Source organism: Hevea brasiliensis, chromosome 1 (genome assembly GCF_030052815.1).
Source record: "Hevea brasiliensis isolate MT/VB/25A 57/8 chromosome 1, ASM3005281v1, whole genome shotgun sequence".
NCBI lineage: Eukaryota > Viridiplantae > Streptophyta > Magnoliopsida > Malpighiales > Euphorbiaceae > Hevea > Hevea brasiliensis.
Genome location: NC_079493.1, coordinates 33,118,454 through 33,144,313, shown reverse-complemented (window position 1 = coordinate 33,144,313; position 25,860 = coordinate 33,118,454). Strand labels below are relative to the sequence as shown.

General features: G+C 33.9%; 1 protein-coding gene across 1 annotated transcript; it reads right to left on the bottom strand.

Annotated features, from left to right (window-relative positions):
• Positions 1-345: 345 nt before the first annotated feature.
• On the bottom strand, positions 346-17,224 carry LOC131179199 (T-complex protein 1 subunit eta-like). Its single transcript, XM_058145317.1, has 14 exons — positions 17,083-17,224; positions 16,714-16,974; positions 16,021-16,146; positions 15,722-15,925; positions 4,723-4,892; positions 4,504-4,639; positions 3,844-3,960; positions 3,613-3,732; positions 3,410-3,508; positions 3,214-3,303; positions 2,486-2,573; positions 2,163-2,251; positions 1,979-2,053; positions 346-666 (listed from the first exon to the last, which is right to left on the bottom strand). Exons 1-14 carry the CDS (start codon positions 17,095-17,097, stop codon positions 568-570), a joined length of 1,689 nt encoding a protein of 562 aa, XP_058001300.1. The 5' UTR covers positions 17,098-17,224; the 3' UTR covers positions 346-567.
• Positions 17,225-25,860: the final 8,636 nt, after the last annotated feature.

The following is a 25,860-nucleotide window of genomic DNA, read 5'->3' as shown; positions in this document are numbered from 1 at the left end:
GTGAAACGGTAATCCTTCTAGTTTAGAGTTGCCATCGGTACTCGTAGGGTCCGCCACTGGCTGATTTTATTTGAAATCAACTCAAAATCGATGGTTTTGATTCACTAGAGTATGTCTGAACTAGCCCCTAAAGATCTTCCTCAGTTTTTCTGGCTCAGCTCAATTCAATACGATTTTTATCAAACCTAATGTTCTCAACTTTTTCGAAATTTTTATTTTTAAAATTAAAAAATGCAATTTTGATCGGAACTGAGTCAGCCAATCCGATCACTTGAATTCTAATCGAGTTCCAGCCCAATTTAAATTGGTCCGATTCTAATTTTATTTTAACGGAGACCCTAGCCAAAAAAGAAAAAGCAGCACCTGCATTTCAAAAAGTTACCAATCAACAAAACTTCTGACATCGAATTACAAGGCCACTTCGGCTCCTAAGTTGGAAAGGCAGATGGAAGAAATCTAATTCGAGTGATGATACAGTGAAACCAACTGAAATCAAGGGGGAGAAAATTTGAAAAGATGCTCGTTAACAAGTATAGTAATAATTCCAATAAATTATATCCAGTAAGCTCATCGCCTTCGCATTCCCCGTCCACGACCACGAAAAGCAGCTCCACGCCCTCTACCACCCATAGCACTTGCAGCAGCTTCCCCCTGAGCACTTTCAGACTGCACATTCAAGCAAGATGAGAAATCAATGCTTTAATATTTGGGACTTTTCTTAGTTACAGGATGGGCTAAGGTAATTTAATATGTATTATGTTGCAGCATATTTCATCATTACAATGAATAATAAGTTAACTGTGTATATGATGTGGATCAGATGAAGAGCTTGGGAAGCTTGAAAGTTTACAGGAGAAGCCAAGAAGGCCCAAGAGAGCTGAAAGAGAGGAGCTAAAAGAAGGTTCCAGAAGAAACGAGGTGGCAGAAATTTCTAGAAGGAATGTGGGATGCTGGCAGAGTGAAACAGAATGGCACGTGGAGGGAAATTTATGAATAAAGAAGAAGAGAAGGAAAAAGGGGGAAGAAGATTTCTACTGAAAGTTTAGGCTGACAGCTGGGGCCAAGCGAATTTGCCAAATTCCTTGGATGGTAATTTTTCTTTTCTTCGTTTGTTATTGTGGTTTGGGAGAGAGTTGTATTAGAGAGTCATTGTATTGAATCTCTTAATTGCTCTAAATTTGCTGTACTCTTGAAGAGAGCAAATATCAATGCAATTTCATTCCATATTTTCTCAGTTCATTCTATGGTTCCCAACTCTATCAGTATATTTCCTCATAACAGTTTTTTTTTAACAAATAATAATAGGAGGCTAGCAGCAAGATCAAACAAAACACCATCTATAGTGCATGTGCTGCTCATGAATAGCTAGGGTTTAACTGGTTAAAGAGATTGACATGGCTTTTTCAGTTTACCTAGTAAGTCGAGTTTAAAATTATTTTTGCAGCATATCATTCAATTAGACAAATAAGAAATGCTTGATCAAAGGAATCAAAATAAAGGTAATGCATCTATAGAAAACACCGTTGTATGATCCTAACTGATTTCTCAAGTACATCAATTATAAGAGCTTCAATTACTTAAAATCATCAGTAAAGATTGTTACTAATTGAATAGAATATCAAGACATTCACTTGATAACTCCCTTCTCACATTATTCAGTGTAATGACAGAGAAATGCAAAGGCATGAACCTTTTCATGCAATGTTCACCAAAAACTTACTACATTAACATTCAATTGCTTTAGTCTGTATTTCATTTACTGTCTAGTGTCTAGTCCTAATATTTTTATGCTCTAGTACTAGTGGCACAGTGAAACCAAGAAACCAGGCAGGACAGCTACATGCACTGAATTCAGAGTAAAAAATATATAACACTTTCAGATAAAAGCATTTATGCATTATACTAGGTAGCCTGAAAATGAGCAGCTAAATATAACTTCCAATATAAGCAGCTAAATTTAACATGCTATTCACTTTACCTTAGGGTTCTTAACTGTCTCATCCACACTCAATACAAGACATGCAGCCTCAGTAGCAGCATTTATAGCATTGATCTGTTACAAGATTTCAATCACCAAAGGGACCATTATATAAATACAAATACAAAAGATAAATAATGTATCCAGTATCAGCATATATGACTGAAGAATTAAAGAAAGACACCTTCACAACAGCTGGCTCCCAAACAAAATTGGCAAATGAATCTGCAATTCCACCAGTGTTGATATCCACTCCAAAAGGTGCACCCTCACCTGTTAAAAAGCTCAAAATATTATGCAATGATCGACCTGAAATTCATTCTGGAAATAACCATTGAAACTGAATTTGCTAGCCTGCCATCAATAGAAGCCCTATACTCAGGAAAGATGCCAGCTCATCAAAAGGACAAGGGCAATGGGCCAGTATATCAATATATCAAAGCTTCCTTCAACCATGGCCAAATAGCAAACTTTTTTTTCCAAATGGTAACTAAAATGGAGACCTACCAGATGGAAGTGCATGCTTCTGTCTTAATTTGTTCAGCACATCAGTTGCATCAAACCCAGCATTATCACATAGCTGCCGTGGGATAACCTGCAACACAAGAGGGGTAAATCTCATGAACCTTCTTCCAATATAAATCTGTTGTGAGTATGAGATATTTTCTGTACACGGAAGACCAGTTACAAAGAATCTCTGACTCTACCAGTAAATGCATTTCCATGATGTGCATTATTCAGCAATAGCAAGGTATTTGGTCCAGCACTTCTATCAAGAGTTATTCATGGTTTAAAAAAATGAATGTGAGATTTGAGAATGAACTAAAGAAGATATCAAACAAATTGTTTCAAGATTGAAAATTACCTGCTTAAACTTTCTTTGTAATTTAAAAAAAAAAAAAGGAGCTAATATTACATTTAGTGCCAAGAGTTTACACCTCAATCTAATAAATATAACACGTAACAACATTTTATAAATAGCTGTAATATTAGAATTACCAATTTTAGGAAAACATTATCATGCATATTTTCCCTCATAACGCAATGGAAATTTCAGACATTGCAAAACGCCATATAAATTCTAAAATCAAAATTTGATTTCAAGATAACTGTAAAAACTTCTACCAATTAACTACCTAGCAAGGAGGTTAAAATCATGATAAAATTAAGCAATACTACTTTTGTATGCTAGACCAGAAGGGCATTTCATCCAAAATATCACATAAACTATGTACCTCAAGGGCTTTTGCATAAGAGTTAATAAATAGCTGAGACTTCCCAGCTATTGTGCGAGCATGCTGCCTCAAATATCGGCTTATTTCCATCTGTCATAAAACAGCATTGTCTTTATTACCAAAGCTTAAAATAAATAAATAAATACACACACACGCACACATAATCATGATATAATTAGCTGTGATTAACTCATACATCGATTGCGCCACCACCAGCAACAACAGTTGAGTTTTTCAAAGCTCTTCTAACAATCATGATTGCATCATGTAAACTCCGCTCAGCTTCCTCAATGAACTGACATTAGTGTTACAAGAAAACACAAAGATCAACATAAAAACCCTAATTAAAATTAATTTATAATAATCATTTATAATTTCAATCAAAATAAACTAGCAAACCTGATCTGCTCCGCCACGAAGAACGATAGTGGCAGTTCTTCCAGAAGGGCATCCGCTGAATATGTTAAACCTCTCATTTCCAACTTGCTTTTCCTCAAAAATCTCACAAGTTCCAAGAACCTAAAGGCCAAACAACACAATAATTTCAATTGATCACAAAGAGAAGAAAGTTTTACATCAAAACATAAAATAACAAAGGATTCTGTATTTTTTATAAATAGATGTTTTAACCTCATCAATTATGTTGTTGACAGTTGTTTGCACGGTTCCACCACTTGCAGCTGCAACCCTTTGCAAATCTTCTTCAGCTACACGTCCAGCACAGAAAATATCTCGATCTGCAAAATACTGTTGCCAACAAAACATTCAATCAATATATCAACAATAGCACAAAAAAATTACAAAGAACACATGTTCTGTTAGTAACACTGGATGTTATATTCACACAATTTATTACTCAATGACCATTGACCGCAAAAAGGAAAAAGGAATCTATTGCAAAAAGAAAATGTAATCTATTAGGGCACAAAAATCAAAATTTTAACCACATTCTCTTCCAGCAAAGCTCATGCAGAATTACGAGCATTCATATAGGAAGAATCAACAGAATATATACACATTTCTTCTTTTTTTTTTTAACAGATTTTGATGAACCATCAAAAACAGAATATATCCAGAATAGTAACTGAAAGGTACTTCTGCAGCTGAATCTAATTATTGAAAGTCAAACAAATTAAAAATACTTTCATGAACACAAAAATGGAAGTGCAAATGCTTCTGCCAGGGCAATAAATGTCTCAAAAAAGGACAAAAATGTGCCATAAATCATTCAACTTCCATTCCGAATTTTTAAATTAAGTCATATGCATTCAGGAATAGAAGAAAACCAACCTGAGTTGCCAAATCTCCAATAGCCAGACGTGAAAGAACCACTTTGGCCCCACTCTGTACACATTTATCCAACTTTTCATAAATGATATTCCATTCTGCATCAACAATTGACTGATACTGTGAAGGGTCTGACAGCCTGCAGTGAGAAAACAGCAGCATGGACTTCAGCATCTATCTCTTAAATTGAAAATAAATCAAAATAAATCAATACAATCCAACCTTATCTCTGCATTTTCTTTCTCAGATTTCAATTCCAATTCAATGTTGAGTAGAAGTATCTTTGGATTTAAAAACTTCTTTGGTTGTTGTTCAAACCCTGCATATGAAAATGTCTTTTTAAAGGCAACACCATTCACTAGAAATGAATCTCGCATGTTGCCACCAGGCACCTGCAAGAAAACATGCATATAGATTATATAAAAAATAAAAATCTTTCATTGTAATAGTTTCAAAAATTCAAGACAGCTCCAAACTTCCATCCAAAAGAATGGCAGAAGCAATGCTAATTAGACAATAATGGGCCATGACAGAACTACACAACACACAAGAATGCTCAAGCAATTCATAAAGTTGATAAATTAAATTAATAACTTGATGGCCAAAATCTGAACAATCTAATAAAACATAATTCACCAAGGAGTTGCTTTGATACTCGAGCATACTACCGAAAACTTGTATATGATGGCAAGGAAGTGTTAAGAGCAATAACAGAATTCGAAATAACTTGTTTGGCGAAACATAAAAATTGAATATTCCAAAAAGAATATATATGACTCTGATACCAAAACGACACAGGATCGAAGGGGATATCTAACAAGGATAGAATTAATATAAAGAAGAAGAAGAAAGAACAATAAATAATAAGAAGAATATGCAATAAATCAACAAGTTATAATAGCATAAAAATATGGGCGGTAGAACCAGCCACAAATATGAATATAAAGAATAAAACAACAAGTTATAAAAGCATAAAAATATGGGCGGTAGAACGAACCACAGATATAGATATAAAGAATAAAACAACTAAAGATTGTAAGAAAATAGTTTTACTGAAGCTCTGATATCAGACACATACAAGGAGATAGAATAGGGGAAAAGGAGAGGTATCCGAAAGGAAAACTTGAAAAATGAAGTAGATAGCCTCTTCCTTTCATAGATGAAGGAAATAGGTTTACAATGATTATAAGTTACTATTACACATGTGAAAGTTAAAAAGATATATAAGTGGAGTGGAAAATGCCGAAAGTTGTTGCAAGTGGAGTTCCTGTAGCCATGTGATGACCAAAGTTGTCTTGATGATAGCCAGAAAAGTTGACCTTGAACTGTAGGCATGTGAAGAGTTATTGGTGCTTTAAGGCAGATAATATTCCAAAGCAGTCATCCTCGTTATCATTACCGAGACTGACGACATCAGAAGATGAGCTAGCTTGGCTTGAAGTTTTCGAAATGGAGGACCTGTTACTCGACAGTTGTTGCATGATAGTAAAATATTCTTCTTCAAACTTGACCTGGGCCAAAAGGGCTTGAGCATTTGATTTTTGGGCCAAAAAAGTCGTAGGGTTTTGGGCAGAAGTTGAAGGAAGTTGTCTTTGTTCCTTAAGCTGTTTGAGTAACCATTGTTCCACAGCTTCTAAGGAGGCTTTTTGATGTTTTTGAAATTTAGACCACCATCTAATTTTGAACTTACGAATTAGAACTGGCCCTTGGAGAAGTTGATCAGTTTTGTAACCATAGTCCCATGAAAGAACCCATGGCACAAAGAACTTTGAAGCAAATAGTATGAGGGGGGTGAAATATGTCTTCTTCAGTTGCAGGCTTATAGCGAGCCTTGAAAGCTGTATACCCTTGATTGATTTCAGAAGACAATATTTCAGGGATGGCTCCCATCCAGTTCCACCATTGGGCGAACCATCTAGGAAAGTGAAATTTGGAGACGGTCTAGAAGAAAAATAGCCAAGTGTGACGGTTACTGAGGTTTTGGAATAGGAAAGCATTTACCCAAGCTTGGTGGTAATCCCAATATGTGAAAGTTGTAGTAGAAGGGAGGCTTTGGCCAAATCTAGCTTGAAATTTCTTTAGGGCAGACAAGTCTTGTCCCCAATTGACAGGGTGGATAACTTTGAGTATAGTGCAAGTGGAATAGTTTGGGACAGGGAAGTTTTCTGGGAAATGTTTAATTTTGACCGACCCAATTTCAATCAAGATACTTTGATAGTAAGCTGGATCTTTAGACTTATCCCACAGCTTGTAGTGCCAAGAACCAAAGAACTTAGTTGCACATAAACGAGGGTTAGAATCATAAAATCCATCCTCAATAGTTAAAATACTTTGATAAGAATCCTTTAAAATCCAATTAAATGCTGAACTAGAGTTTTGAGAAAAGTTTTGTAAAACCACTGGTTCGTTTGATTTTAAAGTCAAATCCGTTGAAGGAACAAGTTTAGGAGTTGAAACAGTTTGAGAAAGTTGTTTTTGAGAGAGAGTTTTTTGATTTTGAACAATAATCTCTCTCTCAGCTTCTTGAGAGCATGCTTGAGTTAAAAGTTTTTTAGGTTGTCCTTCTGGGAGCGAATCTCTGAGGGACTAGCAAAATTGCGAGTGATTAATAAGGCCTGCAAGCCAAACTTACAAGTCATTTGGAGAAAGTTGTTCTAGAGGAGTTTGGGAAATTGAAGATTGGTCAAGTTGATCTATTTCTTTCTGGAATAAAGCATTCCATGAGACAATAGGGCTTTAGGAAGTCATCTTAGGTTGACTTAGCGTAAGTTGTTGAAAGAAAGCTTGGGGTTTGGGTGAAGTTTTCTTTGAGGTAGAAGCTGAAGCTTTTTCTTTTGTTGATTCTTCAGTCTTCTTTCTTGGGATCATTGTGAGGAGTCCACAAGAATTCACGAGTTAGGAAGTCAGGGATAAAATTCATATCTCCTCTAATATACTCAATATCAAAGTCAAAAATACTTAAAATAGCTTGCCATCGAGCAAAGATTTGTTCGGAAGCAATATTTTGAACATCCTTTTTCAAAACCTCTTTTGCAGATTTGCAGTCGATTCGAAGCAAAAACTTTTGATTAAGCAAATCACTTTGAAATTTTTGAATGTAAATGACTATAGACAAAATTTCTTTTTTAATAGTGGAATAATTTTTCTGGGTTTCATCCCAGTGCTCAGAAACATACTGAACTATAACTTCTTTGTTATTTTTAAGTTGCTTTAGAATTCCTCCATATCCAAGATCAGAGGCATCAGTTTCAACAATTTTAAAAGCAAATGGATCAGCAAAATGTAAGCAAGGAATTTGCTTTATTTGGGTTTTGATTTTCTGAACAAGGGAAGTGTGTTCCTGTGTCCAGGGCTTAGGATTCTTTTTGAGTCTTTCATGAAGTGGTTGAAGCAATCTATTTAAGTTTGGAAAGAAATCTAAGACATAGTTTAAACATCCTAGAAATCTTTGAAGTTGAGTTTCTCAATAATTTTGTGAGGGAATTTATTAGTGAAAACAAATGACCTTTCTATTAGTGAGATTGTACCATTGGAGATGTGTCCTAAGAACCTAATCCTAGTATGGAAAAGACTAATTTTGGACTTAGAAACTACTAATCCATTTCTTTTGGCAACAAGGATAAAAGTTCTTAGATGCTTAAAATGTTGCTCAATAGAAGATGAAAAGATTAAGACATCATCAACGTAAACAATGCAAAATGCAGAGTATAGATTAAAAATGTCATTCATGATGCGTTGAAATTCAGATTAGGCATTTTTCAAACCAAATGGCATGCCATTCCATTCATATTTGCCAAACGGGACGATGAAAGCAGTTTTGTAACGATCTTTGGGAGCTATCTGTATTTGCCAAAAGCCAGATATCATGTCAAACTTTGAAAAGATTTTTGCAGCAAAAAGTTTTTGAAGAAGATCTTTTTTGTTGGGAATCAGGTAACGAATCCATTTCAAAGCTTTGTTAAGAGACTTACAGTTAATAACAAGTCGAGAGACTCCTCTTTCAATTTCGGAAGATTTGTTAACATAAAAAGCAGCACAACTCCAGGGGGACATGAAAGCAAAAATTAAATTTTTAGAAAGCAAATCTTTAATTTCGTTTCTAAAGGGGTCTTCAAGTTCTTTATTCATTTGAATTGGTTGGGCTTTAGTAGGAATTTGAGATTCTTGAAAATCATTTTCGTAGGAGAGATCAACAATATGTTGTTTTCTTTCCCAAAAAGCATTCGGAAGATCAGAACAAACAGTATTTTCTATTTGTCGTTGAAGAAGAGAAATCCTTTTTTTTAAAACAGGATGTTGAAGTTGATTTTGAATCCTTCGGATTAAAACAGTTTTTCTAAGGTTTTGAAGTTCTATTTCTTTAGACAAAATCAGACAGTTGAGTTGATTTTCATAAACAGAGCAGGCTTTAATAATATGCAAGTTACGAGTTTGGGGTTTTTCAATAAAAGGGAAAACAATCTTCTTTCCTTTAAGTTTAGCAGAAAAATGATCATAATTAACAGCATAAGGAGTAATAAAATTTATGAATGGAGTGCCAAGTATGACCGTATGATGAATGTTATGCACAAGAAAAATGAAGTTTTGATTTGCAAACCGTTGTTCAAAACATATGCATCAGTTTTTGAATCAATTTTGAGATAAGAGTTGTTGGCAGCCTTGAGCTTTTCAGTAGTTGCTTCTCTAAATCCGTTTGGAATTATTTTTTTCTTGATACAATTAAGGTCAGCACCTGTATCAAAGAGAGCAATAGTATCCAGTCGAAAATCATCAAAAAATTTTAAAGTTATTTTAACCCAATATTTTTGGGAAGTGACTTGTTTTAAAATTGAAAGAAAATTATCTAGAACATCTTGTAGATTAGCTAGTTTTGGTGTTTCAGTTTCAGGTTCTGGATCGTCTTCTTCTTCGGAAAATTTCTTAAGAAGAAGTTGAATGACTACGGAGTCTTCCTTCTGTTTGGTTTGGAGTTGCTTGAGTTCAAACTTGATGGTTTAGATTTCAGTCTGAAGTTCTTGAATGGCAGAAGCAGAGGTTTTTGTTTTGGAAGTTTTGGCCTTTTGTAAGATGGCTGTGAGGTCATATGGGTTATTAACTTTAGATGGCACAGATGTAGAAGGGGTTTCAGAAGATGATGCTTCAAAAGAGTGTTGAAGCTTAGTGAGATATTCTTTCTGAAGTTGAGGGTCTTGGATTTGTTGAATAACATCAAGCATAAACCTTTGATCTTTGGTAAGTATATGCAGTTGCTTTTCGGATTTATCAGAAATAGAAGAGTCGGAGAGGACTTCATCAAGCTAGAGGGCTTGATTATCTTCTGAAGAAATTGAAACAGTTTCTTCAAAATCAGAGGACTCAAGCAAAAGGGCTTCAAGTTTGTACAAAGTTTCTTCTTCAAGTTGGAGGATTCTCCTGTTGAGCTTGCAATATTTTGCAATGTGACCTTTCTTGCCACATCTATAGCAAGTAACATTTTCTGGGAGTAGAGTTGGGATCATAGGGCTTTTGAGAAGGTTTTTGGTACTTTCTAATGTAAGACTTTCCTTTGGAAGGTCTGTCTTAGTAGTAAGTGGTTTTATGTTTGGAAAAGTTTTTTTTGTGCTTGCGGTGTCTTCTGGTTTGACAGTCTGTGCATGGTTTGAAAGTTGAAGAGGAAGATGGCTTTTGATAGGAAATATCAAATTGTTGGCAGAAGGTTCCAAGTTCTTTTTTGGTTTTATGGAGCTCCCATTTGAGTTGTTTCTGTAGCTTAAGATCTTGGCAAATCTTCAAGCCTTCTTTTTGGGTGAGGCTGATAAGTTCTCCATAAGTGAGCTGATCATAAGGAATTTTTTCATAGTTATGCTCCCTGATCTTATTTCGAACCTTTTCACCAAAGAGAGGAGGGAGGCCAACGAGAAATTTCTCCTTCCAAAATGGTAGATTAGAGTCTTCCCGAAGCATAACTCTGGTAAGGAAAGTATTCTTATACCATTTGAAGTCACTAAGCTTTTTGCAACGAAGATTTGAAAGAAGCTCGGCATTCTTGTCTTTGAGATGCGAAGGATCTCCGACAAAGTGAAGTGTCAGGGCTAAGATGAGGGTGGCAACAGCATTCTGAATTGGTCTGCCATTTTCATCAAGTATTGAATCTTAATCTTCATCGAGTTCAACAAACTTTAGATACTCAAGTTTTTGCTGGGGAGTGAGATAATAATCCCACCATTCTTTCAGTTGACCTGAGAATCCTGCTATAACTTTGTTTTGCAATAGCCTGATCAGTGGTGCTGCCATCGTCATTTGTTGGAAGATGTTGAGAACATTGTATTCTAGCATTCCATCTATGTTCCATTCATAGACGGAAGAAGTATTGTAGCGGCTTTAGGAGAGGGCACTCGGCTTATCTTCCATATTGATATCTGGAACAGTGGCTCGTGGATAGTAAAGCTGTTGAGGATTCTGCCAATGAACTTTATATATTCTTGAAAGAGCTTCTTCTTGAAAGGCATTCTCATCGTCAGAGGGTTGTTCCATTACATTGACAAAGGCTTCAGGAGTGTCTAGAATGACGACATTGGACTTTGAAGAAGTTGATGGAAATTGATTCAGACAATCCTGAATAGCTTGCAGAAATTCTTCTTTGCTCTTTTGTTGAAGTCCAGTGAGAGAGCTTTTTGAAACTTCAAAAGGCTTAAAGGCTGGAGCTCACCTTTGTTTATGTGGAGGAGATGATGGTAGTTGGGTGCTGAATCTACTTTTGTAGATCATTTAAATGTTTTCCAATAGTATGAAGATGACTATTGGTCCAGTTGCTCCGCTGGATGATATTTTCAAGATCTCTATCAGTGTTTTTCTCTCTTAAGTTTGAAAGGGGAAGTGTGGTTTTGAGGTGTTTGATTTGAAGTTCTCGGAGAGGTGAATGGATAGATTGAATCCATTCACCTTTTGAAGTTTGCCAGGAAGTTGTTTCAGAAAGTGGGTTTACAGTTTTAGAAGCAAAAGGATATTCCAGATGATTTTTAGAAGCATAATTTTCAAACCAATCAAAGAAAAAAAATATGCATTTGATGCCCATGAAGGAATGCATAAAATTTCTCTTGGATTTCCTACCTTTGATCCATGAAGTTTTGGAAAAACCAAAGCTTTTTCTCATGATTACGAGGGGCATAAAAATCTTTTTAAAGATAAGCTTTGGTAATCTGAAAATCTTTTTGAAGAACATTCAATTCAGATTCTATATTCTCAGTCACAGAAAAGAAGGTTGGAGATGTAGGTCTAGTTTGTTCTTTAGGAGTGGAATAGACAGGTCGTGGTATAGTAGTTGAAAAGTCAGCAGTTTGCATTGAAGTTTTTCTTGGTATGTCAAAAGTTGAGTGTCAAGGTAGATCTGGGATTCAAGTAAAGTGTTCTGTAGTTGTTGGATAATTAACCACAGAAGGTGTTCTGTTTAGAGGTAGATCTATAACAGTAAGTAGTTGTGAGATTCTTCCTAGGTCTATAGTTCCAGAGGAAGAGGTAGCATCAAAAGATCTTCTGAAAGTTGAGGGTTTTCTAGCAAAAGAGAGTTTTACTTTTCCGTCAGGGAACTGGGCGATTTCTTTACGCTGTGTATTTGGACTAGGTGGAGGCAGTGGTTGTGGTCTTGTGGCTCCTTCTAGGATCCAGTCTTCAGGTAGTGAGACTTCATTCCATTTGATGGCTTTGGGAATAACAGCATTTGCTCTGGTAAGATCAGTTTGAAGGAGGAGGGTTTCTCCTTTCTGACTGTGAATTAGAACTTTAGAAGCAAAAGCAGTCATCATGGCTTTGTAATAAACTTTAAAAATCAAAGCAATAGGAATAGATCCAGGAAGCATTTTATAATTATGAGTTTTAATTTGCAAAAAAAGACTATCAAGTAAATTTCTATCATTTAAAGAAACAATTAAGTTTGGATAACATTCAAAAGAAATTGGACCAGCGCAAAGACTAGACTCAACAGAACTAAACAAAGAATTTTGGAAGTCATAGAAGCGAGCGTCTCTAAGAACAGCTAAAATGGAAGTGTTTAGACCTTTTGTTAAGGGCTTGATCCCTACCTGAACTATTCCTATATGGACATAGTTGTAACCTTTGGCTTTGTGTTTGTTTAAGAAGCAGAAGTTAAAAGCTTGATGATTTCAAAAGGCTTTGTGATTGGAATATCTCTTTTCTCAGTTTTGATGGTATAATCAGTTTTGGTCAGGAAGTTAAACTTGCTTTGTTTATAGATCTGATCTTTCTGGACTTTAGGAAGTTCCCAATTATCTATTGCTTTTTTAAAGTCTTCAATAACTAATTCTTCACTGTTGACTATCCTCTCTCCAGTTCCAGAAGTAGAAGAACTGAAAATAGATTGATTTCTGCAAAATATATCCATGAGTTGAATAGTCTAATTAATATTATCCAAAGAAATTTCAAGCTAGATTTGGCCAAAGCCTCCCTTCTACTACAACTTTCACATACTAGGATTACCACCAAGTTTGGATAAATGCTCTCCTAATCCAAAACCTCAGCAACTGTCACACTTGGCTATTTTTCTTCCAGAGCGTCTTCAAATTTCACTTTCTCAGATGGTTTGCCCAATGGTGGAATTGGATGGGAGCCATCCCTGAAATATTGCCCTCTAAAATCAATCAAGGGTATACTACAAGCCTACAACTGAAGAAGACATATTTCATCCCCTCATACTATTTGCTTCAAAGTTCTTTGTGCCATGGGTTCTTTCATGGGACTATGGTTACAAAACTGATCAACTTCTCCAAGGGCCAGTTCTAATTCGCAAGTTCAAAATTAAATAGTGGTCCAAATTTCAAAAACATCAAAAGGCCTCCTTAGAAGCTGTGGAACAATGGTTACTCAAACAGCCTAAAGAACAAAGACAACTTCCTTCAACTTCTGCCCAAAACACGACGACTTTTTTGGCCCAAAAATCAAATGCTCAAGCCCTCTTGGCCCAGGCCAAGTCTGAAGAAGAATATTTTACTATCACGTAACAACTGCTGAATAGCAGGTCCCCACTTCGAAAACTCCAAGCCAAGCTAGCTCATCTTCTAATGTCGTCAGTCTCGGTAATGATAACGAAGATGACTGCTTTGGAATATCATCTGCCTTAAAGCACCAATAACTCTTCACATGCCTACAGTTCAAGGTCAACTTTTCTGGCTATCATCAAGGCAACTTTGGTCATCACATGGCTATAGGAACTCCACTTGCAACAACTTTCGGCATTTTCCACTCCACTTATATATCTTTTTAACTTTCACATGTGTAATAGTAACTTATAATTATTGTAAACCTCTTTCCTTCATCTATAAAAGGAAGAGGCTCTCTACTTCATTTTTCAAGTTTTCCTTTCGGATACCTCTACCTTTCCCCTATTCTATCTCCTTGTAAGTGTCCGATATCAGAGCTTTAATAAAACTTTCTTACAATCTTTAATTGTTTTATTCTTTATATCTATATCTGTGGCTGGTTCTACCGCCCATATTTTTATGCTTTTATAACTTGTTGTTTTATTCTTTATATTCATATCTGTGGCTAGTTCTACCGCCCATATGTTTAAGCTATTATAACTTGTTGATTTATTGCATCTTCTTCTTATTATTTATTGTTCTTTCTTCTTCTTCTTTATATTAATTCTATCCTTGTTGGATATCCCCTTCGATCCTGCGTCGCTTTGGTATCAGAGCCACATATATATATATATATAGTGTTAAATCCAAGCTACATCATAATGCAACCAAGGTCCAGCAACCCCTCACTAAATAAGTCAGCCATGTCTACATTACAGCTGAAATTGTGCAACAATCAAGATATGTAGTCGTCCAGCTTTTTAACAATGAAACCATGTTATTGGTGATTTAATTTCCTGCTAGAAGCAGCAACTGAGTTTATTACTTCTATGTAGCAAATGAGTCAAGTTGGGCTAGCTTGGATTCATGGGGTTCCTTAGTTCTATTGGTTTGCGTCCAGCCCTACAAAGGATATACAAAGCATTTCATTCTGTATTCTGAATCTCACACTATGAAAGGTTGTGGAACATATATTAAATGTTGCAACACCTATGTAGTCCTTTCTTTGTTGATTTCAGTTTAATTGGGAGAATTACAAATTTATAAACACCCTACCTTATATTAATAGTATATATTAAGAGAGTTTGTGGCTCAACTTATCAAAAATTAACTTACAAGCATTTAGTGCTTATAAGCTAATATAAGCTTATAAGAATTAAAATTTTAAACAATTACATGTTTAGTTAAAGTACGTATAAATGGCTAATAATTAGCCAACACATTTGGTAAAAAAGGTAGCTTATAAGCACATTTATTATATATGGTAAACTTTTAAAAATTAAATGAGTGTAACATGGTAAAATAGTTTATCAAATTGGCTTATAAGCATAGGACTTGTAAATACTAATAAGCACCAAAATGAAAAGGTAATCCCACCCAGCTTATTTTTTTAGCTTATAAGCTCAAAAATGTTATAAACAATCAGGTAAATTTGTTTTTAAAGCTTCTAACCTAGTATGACCATCTTATAAGCTAAAACAAATACACTCCAAGTAGCATCAAGAAATAGAAAGCAATAAATGGTGGCAGTGAAAATATAATTGAGGAGCTAGACCAATCGCCTCTTGAGCTTTGAGCCTAAACACCCCCAAAAACTATGCCACTAGATGAAAGGAAGGAAAATAGCCTAGTGCTTCATACAACAAAAATATTTCCATGAGCCCCATTTGCCTCCAGGGGATTAGGTTGTTCTCCTTGCCTTGGCATAAAAACCACTATTCAGCATATAGTATCATCAAAAGTTGGCTAAGGGTAATTTTTAGCAGACAAGTCAAGCTTATAGCCAACTTGATTATGCCATTATATAATGCCAACCAAAAACTCAATACAAAACCAGAATTCAATCTAACACCTAACGTGATAAAGAAATTTACAGAAAATAAATCAAGAATAAAGCTCTATCTTGCAGATTATCATGTTGCCAAAGTTCCTTATCAATTTATATCTTGAAATAACGTGTCTACCAATGCAGTTACTTCCACATGTCATACTCTATGATTTGTTCAATTATGCCCACACATCCAAAACTGTATGATTTCCTAATATGCACTGCACCAAAGTTATTAGTGAAAGAGTGACAATTGCTAAAATGGCAATTTGAATAGCAAGACAACAATATATAAAAAGTCTAATTGATCAAATTAAATTACCTTCTTTATTCCAATCATATTTAGTCTATCATCATTCCCAATTGCAATAACAGCATCCACAACCATCTGTGCAAAGAACTCTTTCTCCCCACCGATAAGTTTTGAAGAGAGAGTTGTGGCAGCACATTTAGCAAGTAAGCTTTTTTTTTCTTCTAGACTTTTGCCTTCTATGCTTATAGCTAGTTCTTTGATTTTCTCAATTGCCTGCAACATCATTTACAGCACTTAAGAAACGAGACGTGAAGATCAGGCCCAAAATATCAACAATACATCAAAAAAGAGAAAATATATATAAGTACCAAATAGCATGCAGTCCTATAACTCCGTATCAAATTTTGAGGGTGGACTCCATCCTCTACAAAAGGTTTGGCTTCCTTCAAAAACTCTGCTGCAAGCAATACTACTGTAGTGGTTCCATCACCAACCTGTAACACAGCAAAACCTGTAATTTCCCAGAATGCATAGCCAACATATTTAAAAATCATCATTGAAGCTTTTCAAAAAATAAATATCAGACACAGAGACAAACTGGCTAAGAAAATCTCATTTCTTTAACAAATGCTAAAAGACATCAAAAAGTGCATACTTCCCCGTATCAAAAGCTAAGCAGTTCTTGTGATGAATAGCATTTACAATTAATTAATGCTTGATGTTGATAGCAGAAAAATTCTGTCACTTCTCCAAACCAGTCTAAGATTCTGGACTAAAGCATAAGTTGCTTCAGCCCAACTAACTTTCCAAGATCATATTTGAAGAAAATCTGATGCCTCATATGTAAGGTTTCTTCAAGTAATAGCATTTTGCTTGCGCAAGTAACTATGTTCTGGTTTTTCATTTCTAAATTTTTTTAACACAAAATTGAATTTTGTATGAAATAAATTAACTAATGAATAATTATCTTACAATATTAAAAAAAAAAACCTCCAAATTATCATTTACTTATATTCCCCACTCCAGCCTCACCTACATGAATTCGAAAATGAAACCAATACCTCAGAGTCCTGAGACTTAGCGATGTCGACAAGGATCTTAGCAGCCGGATGGACAATATCGAGCAACTTCATAATGGTAGCTCCGTCGTTGGAAATGGTAACAGTGCCTTTGTCATCGTGGATGAGCTTGTCCATACCCCTGGGTCCCATCGTTGTCCTGACTACGTCGGCCACCGCGGTGCAAGCGTTGATGTTGCTAACCAACTGAGCCTTCCCTTGCGACGTGTCCGTCCCTTCCTTTAAGAGTATGATCTGCGGTTGCTGCTCATCGTTTCGGCCAATTTCACAGCCATTTCCACAAGCACCAACACAGAGTTAGATCATATAACAAATTATATAATAGAGAGAATGTGTGCTAGTGTAACTCACCAGCATGGCTGCCATTGTTGAAGATTTGCAGAAATGACGAAGATTAGATGAGAGAAAGAGGGGTTAGAGAGTAGGGAGCAGATTTTTAGTAAGGAGAGAGGACGCTAGGGTTATGTTTTTCAGCGAGTTTTCGAGAGGGTTCACCGGATGACGTGGGATTGCAGTGCGTTATACTCCGTCCGCCTAAGCTTTGATTTTAAAAATTTTTTTTATCGCATTATTTGTCATTTAAAAAATTAAAAAAAGAATTAATTATTTTTTTATTATCATTATTATTATTATACATTACTAAAAAAATATAATACGGTTATCGTAACAATAAAAATATAATTTTATTTTTTTATTTATTATTATTATTATTATTATACATATATATTATAAAGTAGAGTTACACTTTACTATTCTTATGAACAATAAAAGTGTCATATTTTGGTTCCCTGCAGATGGAAAATCAGCTTTTCTTCATTATTTATATATTACTATGTATTTAGATTAACGTGAGGCAACACGTAAATGTGTAACCAGACAAGATTTGAAAATAACTTTTTTATTTTTATTAATTCATAAAAAAATAATTATTAACCACAAATTTTAAAACTAAATAAAATAAATTATATGACACAAAATATATTAAAAAGTTACGTTCCACTTTAATCCTTATCAATAATACTAATTCAAGTGTCTCACAAAAACATATTATTATTATTATTATTATTATTATTATTATTATTATTAAATTAAAAGGGAAGGTATATGAAAAGTGCTATTCTACCCTTTTTTTTCGTTTGCTTATTTTATTTCACTTCTTTCTTTTTTTTTAATTTTTCATATAATTAAATTATTCAATATTTACATAAATAAATATTATCTAAATATTTTTATATAATTTAAATAAACTTAATTAAATTGTAAAAATGCTATAGTACTCTTTAGCTTTTTTATCTTGCATTTTTTATTTTTTTCTTTTTCAATAGTAATGAAAGTGTAATTATGCTTTCCGTATAAATATAACATCATAAATTTTTAAATAATTATTTTATATGTAAATTATGATATTTTAATGTATTAAATATTATATTATTTAATTTAAATTTTTTGAGTTTTCAAAATAAAATTTTTATTTTTTAAGATAATTAATTTTAATAATTTTTAAAAAAATTAATTTAAAAACCATGTGATAAGTTTAAAAATATATTTGAGTTGTCTGTAATTTTTTTGAAATTTGTAAGTCTCGTTTTGGGTCTCAGAGCAAAGCAAAAATTAAATTTTGAGTGTCTTGAGTCAAACTGATCGAATCAAACCAGATTAGATCAAACCGATCGAATCAGACTGACCTTCCTTTTTCCTCCTCCTCTTCCCGTGCACGACACACCTCTCCCTTCTCTCTTCTTTTTTTCCTCTCTCCTCCCTCCCCCAACACTAGCTGACCCCCCCTCCCTTGCTCGTCCACTCACTGGCGCCCCTCCAGCCGACCTCCCCTACCATCACCGCCCCTCCAGTTGGCTGGAAAAACCCTAAAAACTTTTCCTCCCTTTAATGCTCCTTTTCATCTTTCTTGGCCGATTCCAACTAATCTGGCTACCAATCGAATCGGGTCCAGTTCCTTTCATATTCTACTTCTCGAGAGCTTTCCATAGACACTAATTTTCTCAATTTTTATTAGATGGTTTGTGTGGATCAAGCCTGGGAAGTTTTAACCTATTTTGACTTTTGAGCTAAATTTCTCTCAAACTGTGAACCCCACTGAGATTCTAAGACCACTAACACGCTCTACTCGTCGAGAGTTTCGTAATAACACCAATTTAGAATTTTTCTAACACAGAAAATTCAGTGGATCCTACAAGCTTGTCAGTGATTTTTCGGGTTTTAAATGAGTCTATTTAATTAAATAAAATTATATTTTAATTCCTGGTATTGTGGGTTTCGCCTAAGTGTTCTCGTTTCTAGGAGATTCCACCGATGACTAGGTATACATTTTTGAGCTGGACAGACAAACTACGGACCTACTTCAGAAATAGGTCAATATTACAATGCTTCCCACTATTTTTAAATACCCCGAATGTGTTCTAGGTGTCAAAATTGGCGTAGGTAAACTCGAACTCCAAACTGCCTTTTTAGTCTAATGTTAAGTTTAGAATAAAATTCATAAAATATTCGTGGATAGTAAAAAAATTGTAATTCTTTTTGTAATAGTATAATAGCATTGTTAAAAACTACGGGGCATGATTATAGAATTTTTGGGATTAGTTTGGATAGTTTTTGCAAATTGTTAATTTTAAGCTTAATAACTGAAGTGTGCAATTATATGATTTTTGACTGGTTTGGCAGGCCCAAAAGGGGCAGTATGATGTTGTTATAATGTAGGCCTAAGGCCATTGAATTAAGAAGTATTGTTTGAGTTACTTTGCAGGTTAGGTAAATCTTAGGTACAAGAAAAATTATGTCAGATTTCTAGCATAAATTTAAGATGTCTTTGACTCTTTAAATTCTTATTTTATTTTAATATTGATAAAATCATCTATATAAATGTTTAGGTGATCTAAGTCAACCTTCTTCCTTTACCCAGCCACCTCAGTGATCTTTGAGTGATAAGTGAATAGATATTAATTTTATTTATAATTTCAATATTATTATTATTATTCAATGCATGCTCATGCATTCACTTATAAATAAATAAAATATATATATATATATATATATATATATATATATATATATATATATATTTTATTTATTTATAAGTGAATGCATAAATGCTAGGCATGCTCTTGTATTGCATATTTTATTGATGAAATTATTGTGAATGTAGCCTTAAAGTAATTTGGAACTGTGTGTGTATGTTGGCGTGCATGTGGTGTGGATATGGATATGGGTAGGACAGATAGTTACGGCTGAAGCTTGATTCGCTAAGACCCGATCCTTATATGTGGATAAGTCGGAGTGAGTACAGCTTTGATATAATCTCACTGACCACCGCACTTGGATTGTTAAGAGAAAGTTTAGCTTGAATTGACCTCGCTGATAGGTATTGGAATTAAGAGAGCTATGTAAGAGATCAGCTCCCATATGTATATATATATATATATTAATGTGACACACGGGTGTGTGAGTACTCCAAATTATTTTTTGTGGGAATATTATTTGAATTATTTAAAATTATGTGTGTATATTGTATTTTATACATAGGAATGCATTAGGTTTAGATAATTATAGAAATTATATTTAAAATCAATAACTTACTCTGTGAGTCGAACGCTTACTCCTGTTCAACTATTTTTCCTCAGGTTACAGGTGGACTTGTTGAAAATAACCTGCTTTCTTTTCTCGCAGATTAAACTAGAAAAGTTCAGTTTTACTTTTATTATCTTTGTTCAATTCTAGAATTCTGTATGTACCAATAGTGTATTATCCTCATATGAGGGTGTAATAACTAAACTTTTGGAGTTGTAAACTTATTAATGTGGAAATGTTTGGATGCATGAGATATTTATTTCTTTGGATGAGGGACCTGAACTCCCATTTGATTATTTATTTGTTTGAGGATTGTGAGGGTAAACTAAGCTCCTCAGATTTTGATATTTTGAGTTTACAGGTCCGGTGAGTTAATGCTCCCCATTGAAAATCCAATTTATGGCCAGACTCTACCTATTTATTTCCTTGAAATTGGACTACATTTATGGGCTTTATGATTAGACTAAAAATAGTTAGACTTATTATGGGTTTCGAGAGTCTCATACTAACCCAAGTCTTAGTGCTGGTCCGCCCAGAAATTGGGTAGTGACAATAAATGCAAGTCCATCTTAATTCTAGCAAGTCTCATAAGTGAATAACTGTATTATTAATGTTATAATAAATATAATTAATTACATGATAAAAAATCATAATACAAGATAAATTACAAGTTGTCAAAAAATTGAAAAAATAAAGATTTTACATTTTAAAATAATAATTAAATTTAACAAAAATCTAATGAAATAACTATTTAATATTTTTTATATAAAAAAATGCTTATCCTAAATATATTTGCATTAGTGAAACAATTTATATTTGATATGTTTAATCAATTTTATATTTAATAACAAAATAAGTAATGAACAAATTCCTAACAATATATTTGAATGTTAACTAACATGAGCCGCTAAATGTAATTGACTCCAAATTTAACAAAATTAGTCACCATCATTTAATCAAATTTTTATTATTTTTTCCCTTACTTTTTTAAAGAACGTTCTTATTATCATTACTAACTATAAATATAGATATACACATTATTTTATTTACATATAAAATATAATAATATGTTTAAATTTTTAAGACATAAATAATAAACAAATCATAACAAAATACATATTTTATTAATTTTATTACTATGTTTTTATGATATAAATATATATGAATCATTAAATATTATATATAATTAATTAATAAAAACATTATGTTAACTCACGGTAAGCCACAAGTAATTATGCTTGTATTACATTGTAAAGGTATTATCAGAATATTTTAATTAATTATTAATTTTTTTATAAAAATACAGATATCTAATATTTTTTAATTTCTATTTAAAAAGGCATTTGAAATGAAATAAAGAGCATGATTTAGCAATGGAGATGTTCCATGCTATGATGGTCCATATCCTCATGTATAATTGAGTTTAAAATGAATTTAAATTACAAAATATAATATATTAATATTTATTATTTCAATTGCATATACATTTTCGAGGATTTAACCAAAAATCATTTAGAATGGAGAAAGAGAATCCATATAGCCGACCCCAAATTCTTGGGATAGAGGTTTAGTTGAGTTGAGTTGAGTTTATTATTTCAATCCATTTATATAAATTAACTAAATATATTATGTATTTTATAATTCTAAATAGAATTTAAAGACATTATGGAACTATTAAAAATATAATTTTATAAAAATTATTATTTAAAATATATAAAACCTGATGGATTCCAATTGTATTTAGGTAATGATAATTAGATTGAAGTAAACCAAATTCGAGGCCGACTCAGGCCTTGAATCGAATTGGAATTAACTCAACTCACATCGGAACTGGGATTGGCCCTATTTAGACTTGTAATTAATTTAATATAATATTATGTAATTAATTTAACATAATACAATAAAAATTATGCAATTAAATGTTAAAAGTATTGTTTTTATATTATAATTTAATATATATATATATATAATTTAAAAAAAAGATAAAAGATATGAAGTGTCAGTGGCATGTAGCAGTGGAAATCCACTTCCACTGTCAGTTGCACGAATTTTTTTTAAAAAAAAAGGAAAAATGGAGAGACTTCTCCCCCTTCCCCCCACCCGCCCCTGCCACCCAATGTTGGTGAGCCTCCTCTATGGTGTCAGCAAGCACCGGCGACTGTTAAGGAGCAATGAACGATGGTCAGCAACTCCAATTGTGGCGGCAAAAGAGAAGAGAGAGAAAGCTACGCTGGTCGTTCCAGCCATGGTCTAGCAACACCATCGGTCCCGATCAACTCCCTTCCACTTGGGGAAGCTTTCCCGACTAGCCTCACCTCCAGCAACCACCAGATTCATGCAAAACAAGGAGAGATAAAATTAGTATTTTTCAAACTTTTCGGCCACTTTTTCAGTGATCTGACTGTCAAATCAAAAATACAAGACCACCGATGGACTCAGAGTGATGAGACCTTCGAGATGGAACTGACCCCGCTCCGATTAGACACCATTTGAAAAAGTGAATCATCGGATTATTCAAATCACTTAGTGAGATTTTCGACTTTTTGATGCTCGAAAATTAAATATAATTTTATGATAATTATTAATAATTTTTGGGCTTTATTTAGGTGTAATCTGATCGATGATAGCTCACCAGTGCCTGGGATCGAGTTTTTGGCCAGATCCGGCTGCCCAATGGCCCATCTCTGAACATAGTCAATATTACAATCGATCTTAACATTTTCAAATGTTTTAAACACATTCCAGGTGTCAGATTTGACATAGTTAAACCCAAACTCCAAGTTGTTTATTTTTGCCTAATATTCAGTTTAGAATAAAATAAAATATTCGTGGGTAGTCAGAAAATTGTTATTCCTTTTGCAATAGCCTTATAATATTATTAAGAACCACATGGCATAATTTTAGAATTTTTAAAGCTAGTTTGGATGATTTTTGCGGAATATTAGTTTTAAGGATTATAGTTGAATTATCTGAATGCTTGAGTTTGGTCTGGTTTGGAAGGCCCAAGAGGGGTCATGTGATGTTGTTAAAATGTGGACTTGAGGCTTGCAATATTAGAAGTGTTATTTGAACTATCTTGCAGGTTGGGTAGGTCTTAAGTACAGGGAAAATTCTGCTAGATTTTTGGCATAAATTAGGATCTCTTTTGCCTCTTTAAGTTCTTGATTTGAGTTAGCACTGATAAATTCATAATATAATTATTTAGGTGATCAAGGTCAGTCATGCTCCTCCACTCAGCCGCCACAGTAGTCTCCGATGTACTGTAAATAAATATTGATTTTATTTATAATTTCAATATTATAATACATATAAGGTATGCTCATGCATTCACTTATAATTATATGTATACAGCTATTATAGGCACACTTTGTGTTGCATTATTATTTGATGAAATTGATGTGGGTGTCGCCTTAGGGTAATTTAGAGTTATGTGAGTGCGTCGACGTGCGTGAGGTGTAGTACTAGATATGGGTAGGATGGGCATATCGACTTGAGAATAGTCTCGCTTGGGGCTCGATTCTTTTTGTGATAAGTCGGAGTGAGTACGACTTTGGGTTGAATGTATTGATATATGTTGCATTTCATCCTTAGGGATGCATTAGCCCTAGATAGTTATAGAAATTGTATTTAAAATCAATATCTTACTCTATGAGTTGAACGCTTACTCTTGTTCACTCTATTTTTTCAGGCTACAGAAGAATTTCTTTTTCAGAATAACTTGCTCCCTTTTGCTTGTAGGTTTATCAGTGGCTACTCATTTGTATTATTATTTTCTTGATTTGTGATTTAGAGCTCTGCATGTGCTAGCAGTAGCATTGATCTTATCAGGGACTGAGTTAATTTAAGTTTTTGGTATTAATAAATGAAAAATTTTTAAGATATTTAAATATTTTATAAATGATGGTATCAGAGTTGAGCTGAGCTCCCCTAACCTTAGTTTCTGATGGTTATCGGGTTGGGTTGACCCAAATAAAAATATGATATTTTATTTTATTTGCATGTTGGGCCTCAATTTTTACCCCTGGTTATGGATTTGGGAATAGTAAGGTTTACTACGGGCCTCGAGGGCTTTATGCTAGCCTTGGTCCTAGTGCCGATCAGGCTCATAGGATTGAGTCATAACAAAGTTAAAATCGAGCTTAGGTGTATGTCCGGGATTTTAAAAAGTCTTTAGGATATCACATGAGTATAGGATCCTATTTCATCTTTTCTCAGTAATTCCTAATTTCTAGATTATGTATTATTCCTTGGGTAGAGTAAGAGTGCTTCAGTTTATCGTCTAGATTTTCGTGGAATACATCGTGATATAAAATAGAGCAAACAGACATGTTGAGGTCTACTATGAGGGTACATACTTTAAGAATGTTGTGTTTCTATTAGTTTAGGGCTAAGTGGCGTGCCTATCTAGTGTAAGGAACAAGTACATAACGATGAGTTACGGTAGTGTGGCCACCCTAGATAGGGGTAAGCGTACCACTACTAGCAATCGTCAGAAGATAGCCTAGTCGAGTAAGTTTATGATATCAATGGAGTTAAAGAGATAAAAGATTAGGGAACCTAGTCTGTTGAGATGTATCGTAGTAACTATACAATATTCTTGATGTTTATACTATAAGTTGCATATTACAGTACCGACGTGAGATTATTGTGTAAAGCTACATACTTCCCCGTGGTACACCATGATGAGGGTGGTTATAGACAGTATCTATTTTGCTATAGTTATGCTGAATAGAATTTTATTTCTGCATAAGAGTTTAAAAATCCTAGTCAGGGATTTAAAACTCTTGAGCTAAAATATCAAAGGTTACAGTTGGGTAGTAACTAGAGTCAGTAGCTTAGTTACCCTAGCATGAACTAGAGTTATATCAGGGGTTATCATAAGATTAGAAGTTTCAATATAGTCTCAAGGTAGAGGTAACACCTACTGAGTGAGACATTTAGTCTTCGATATGGGGTCTTGGACAATATTGGTAGTATAATGGAGCGTTTCACCTAAAGTTTAGTAAAATTAGTATTTTCTTCGTGGCAAAGGCGCAGAGTATGACTTTACTCCCTCAAAAGAAAACTGGATGCTATGAATATGTTCATAGCTTGTGAAATGATGCTTTAAGGGGTTTGCGATATGATAAGATTTGACATGGTGATGGCAAGGTGGTAGATGCAGTACATCTATTACAATCAATTGTGATATAGGGTATAATCTTATCCTTTCAGGAGAGACAGAAGGTTATTATTGTTAAGGGTAACCTCTGAATAGTGTCCCAAATGAGATTTATGGAGTGTGGTAAAGAATGGTTAGCCTGTATCACTAAAAGGGTGCAAATTCCTTATAGGAACCATAAGCTATTAGATTATGATGGATGAAAAGCTAGTGAATTGAATGAAGGGTTATGGTACCCAATATCATAAGTTTGACTAATAGAATAGATATTAAAAAAATAAAATCCCTGTAGATCCTCTCTTTGAGGTAGTAGGGGGTAGTATGTAGTCTAAAAGATAGGAACAGAGATCACACAATTAGTGCATGGCTATAATTCCTTGAGTCTC

What these genes read in the sequence shown, in the direction of transcription:
- LOC131179199 (XM_058145317.1), bottom strand. An exon ending in ATAGGACTGCATGCTATTTG is followed by an intron (nt 15,926 to 16,020) that starts GTACTTATATAT and finishes ATGATGTTGCAG; the next exon opens with GCAATTGAGAAAATCAAAGA. An exon ending in AAAGAAAATGCAGAGATAAG is followed by an intron (nt 4,640 to 4,722) that starts GTTGGATTGTAT and finishes TTCTCACTGCAG; the next exon opens with GCTGTCAGACCCTTCACAGT.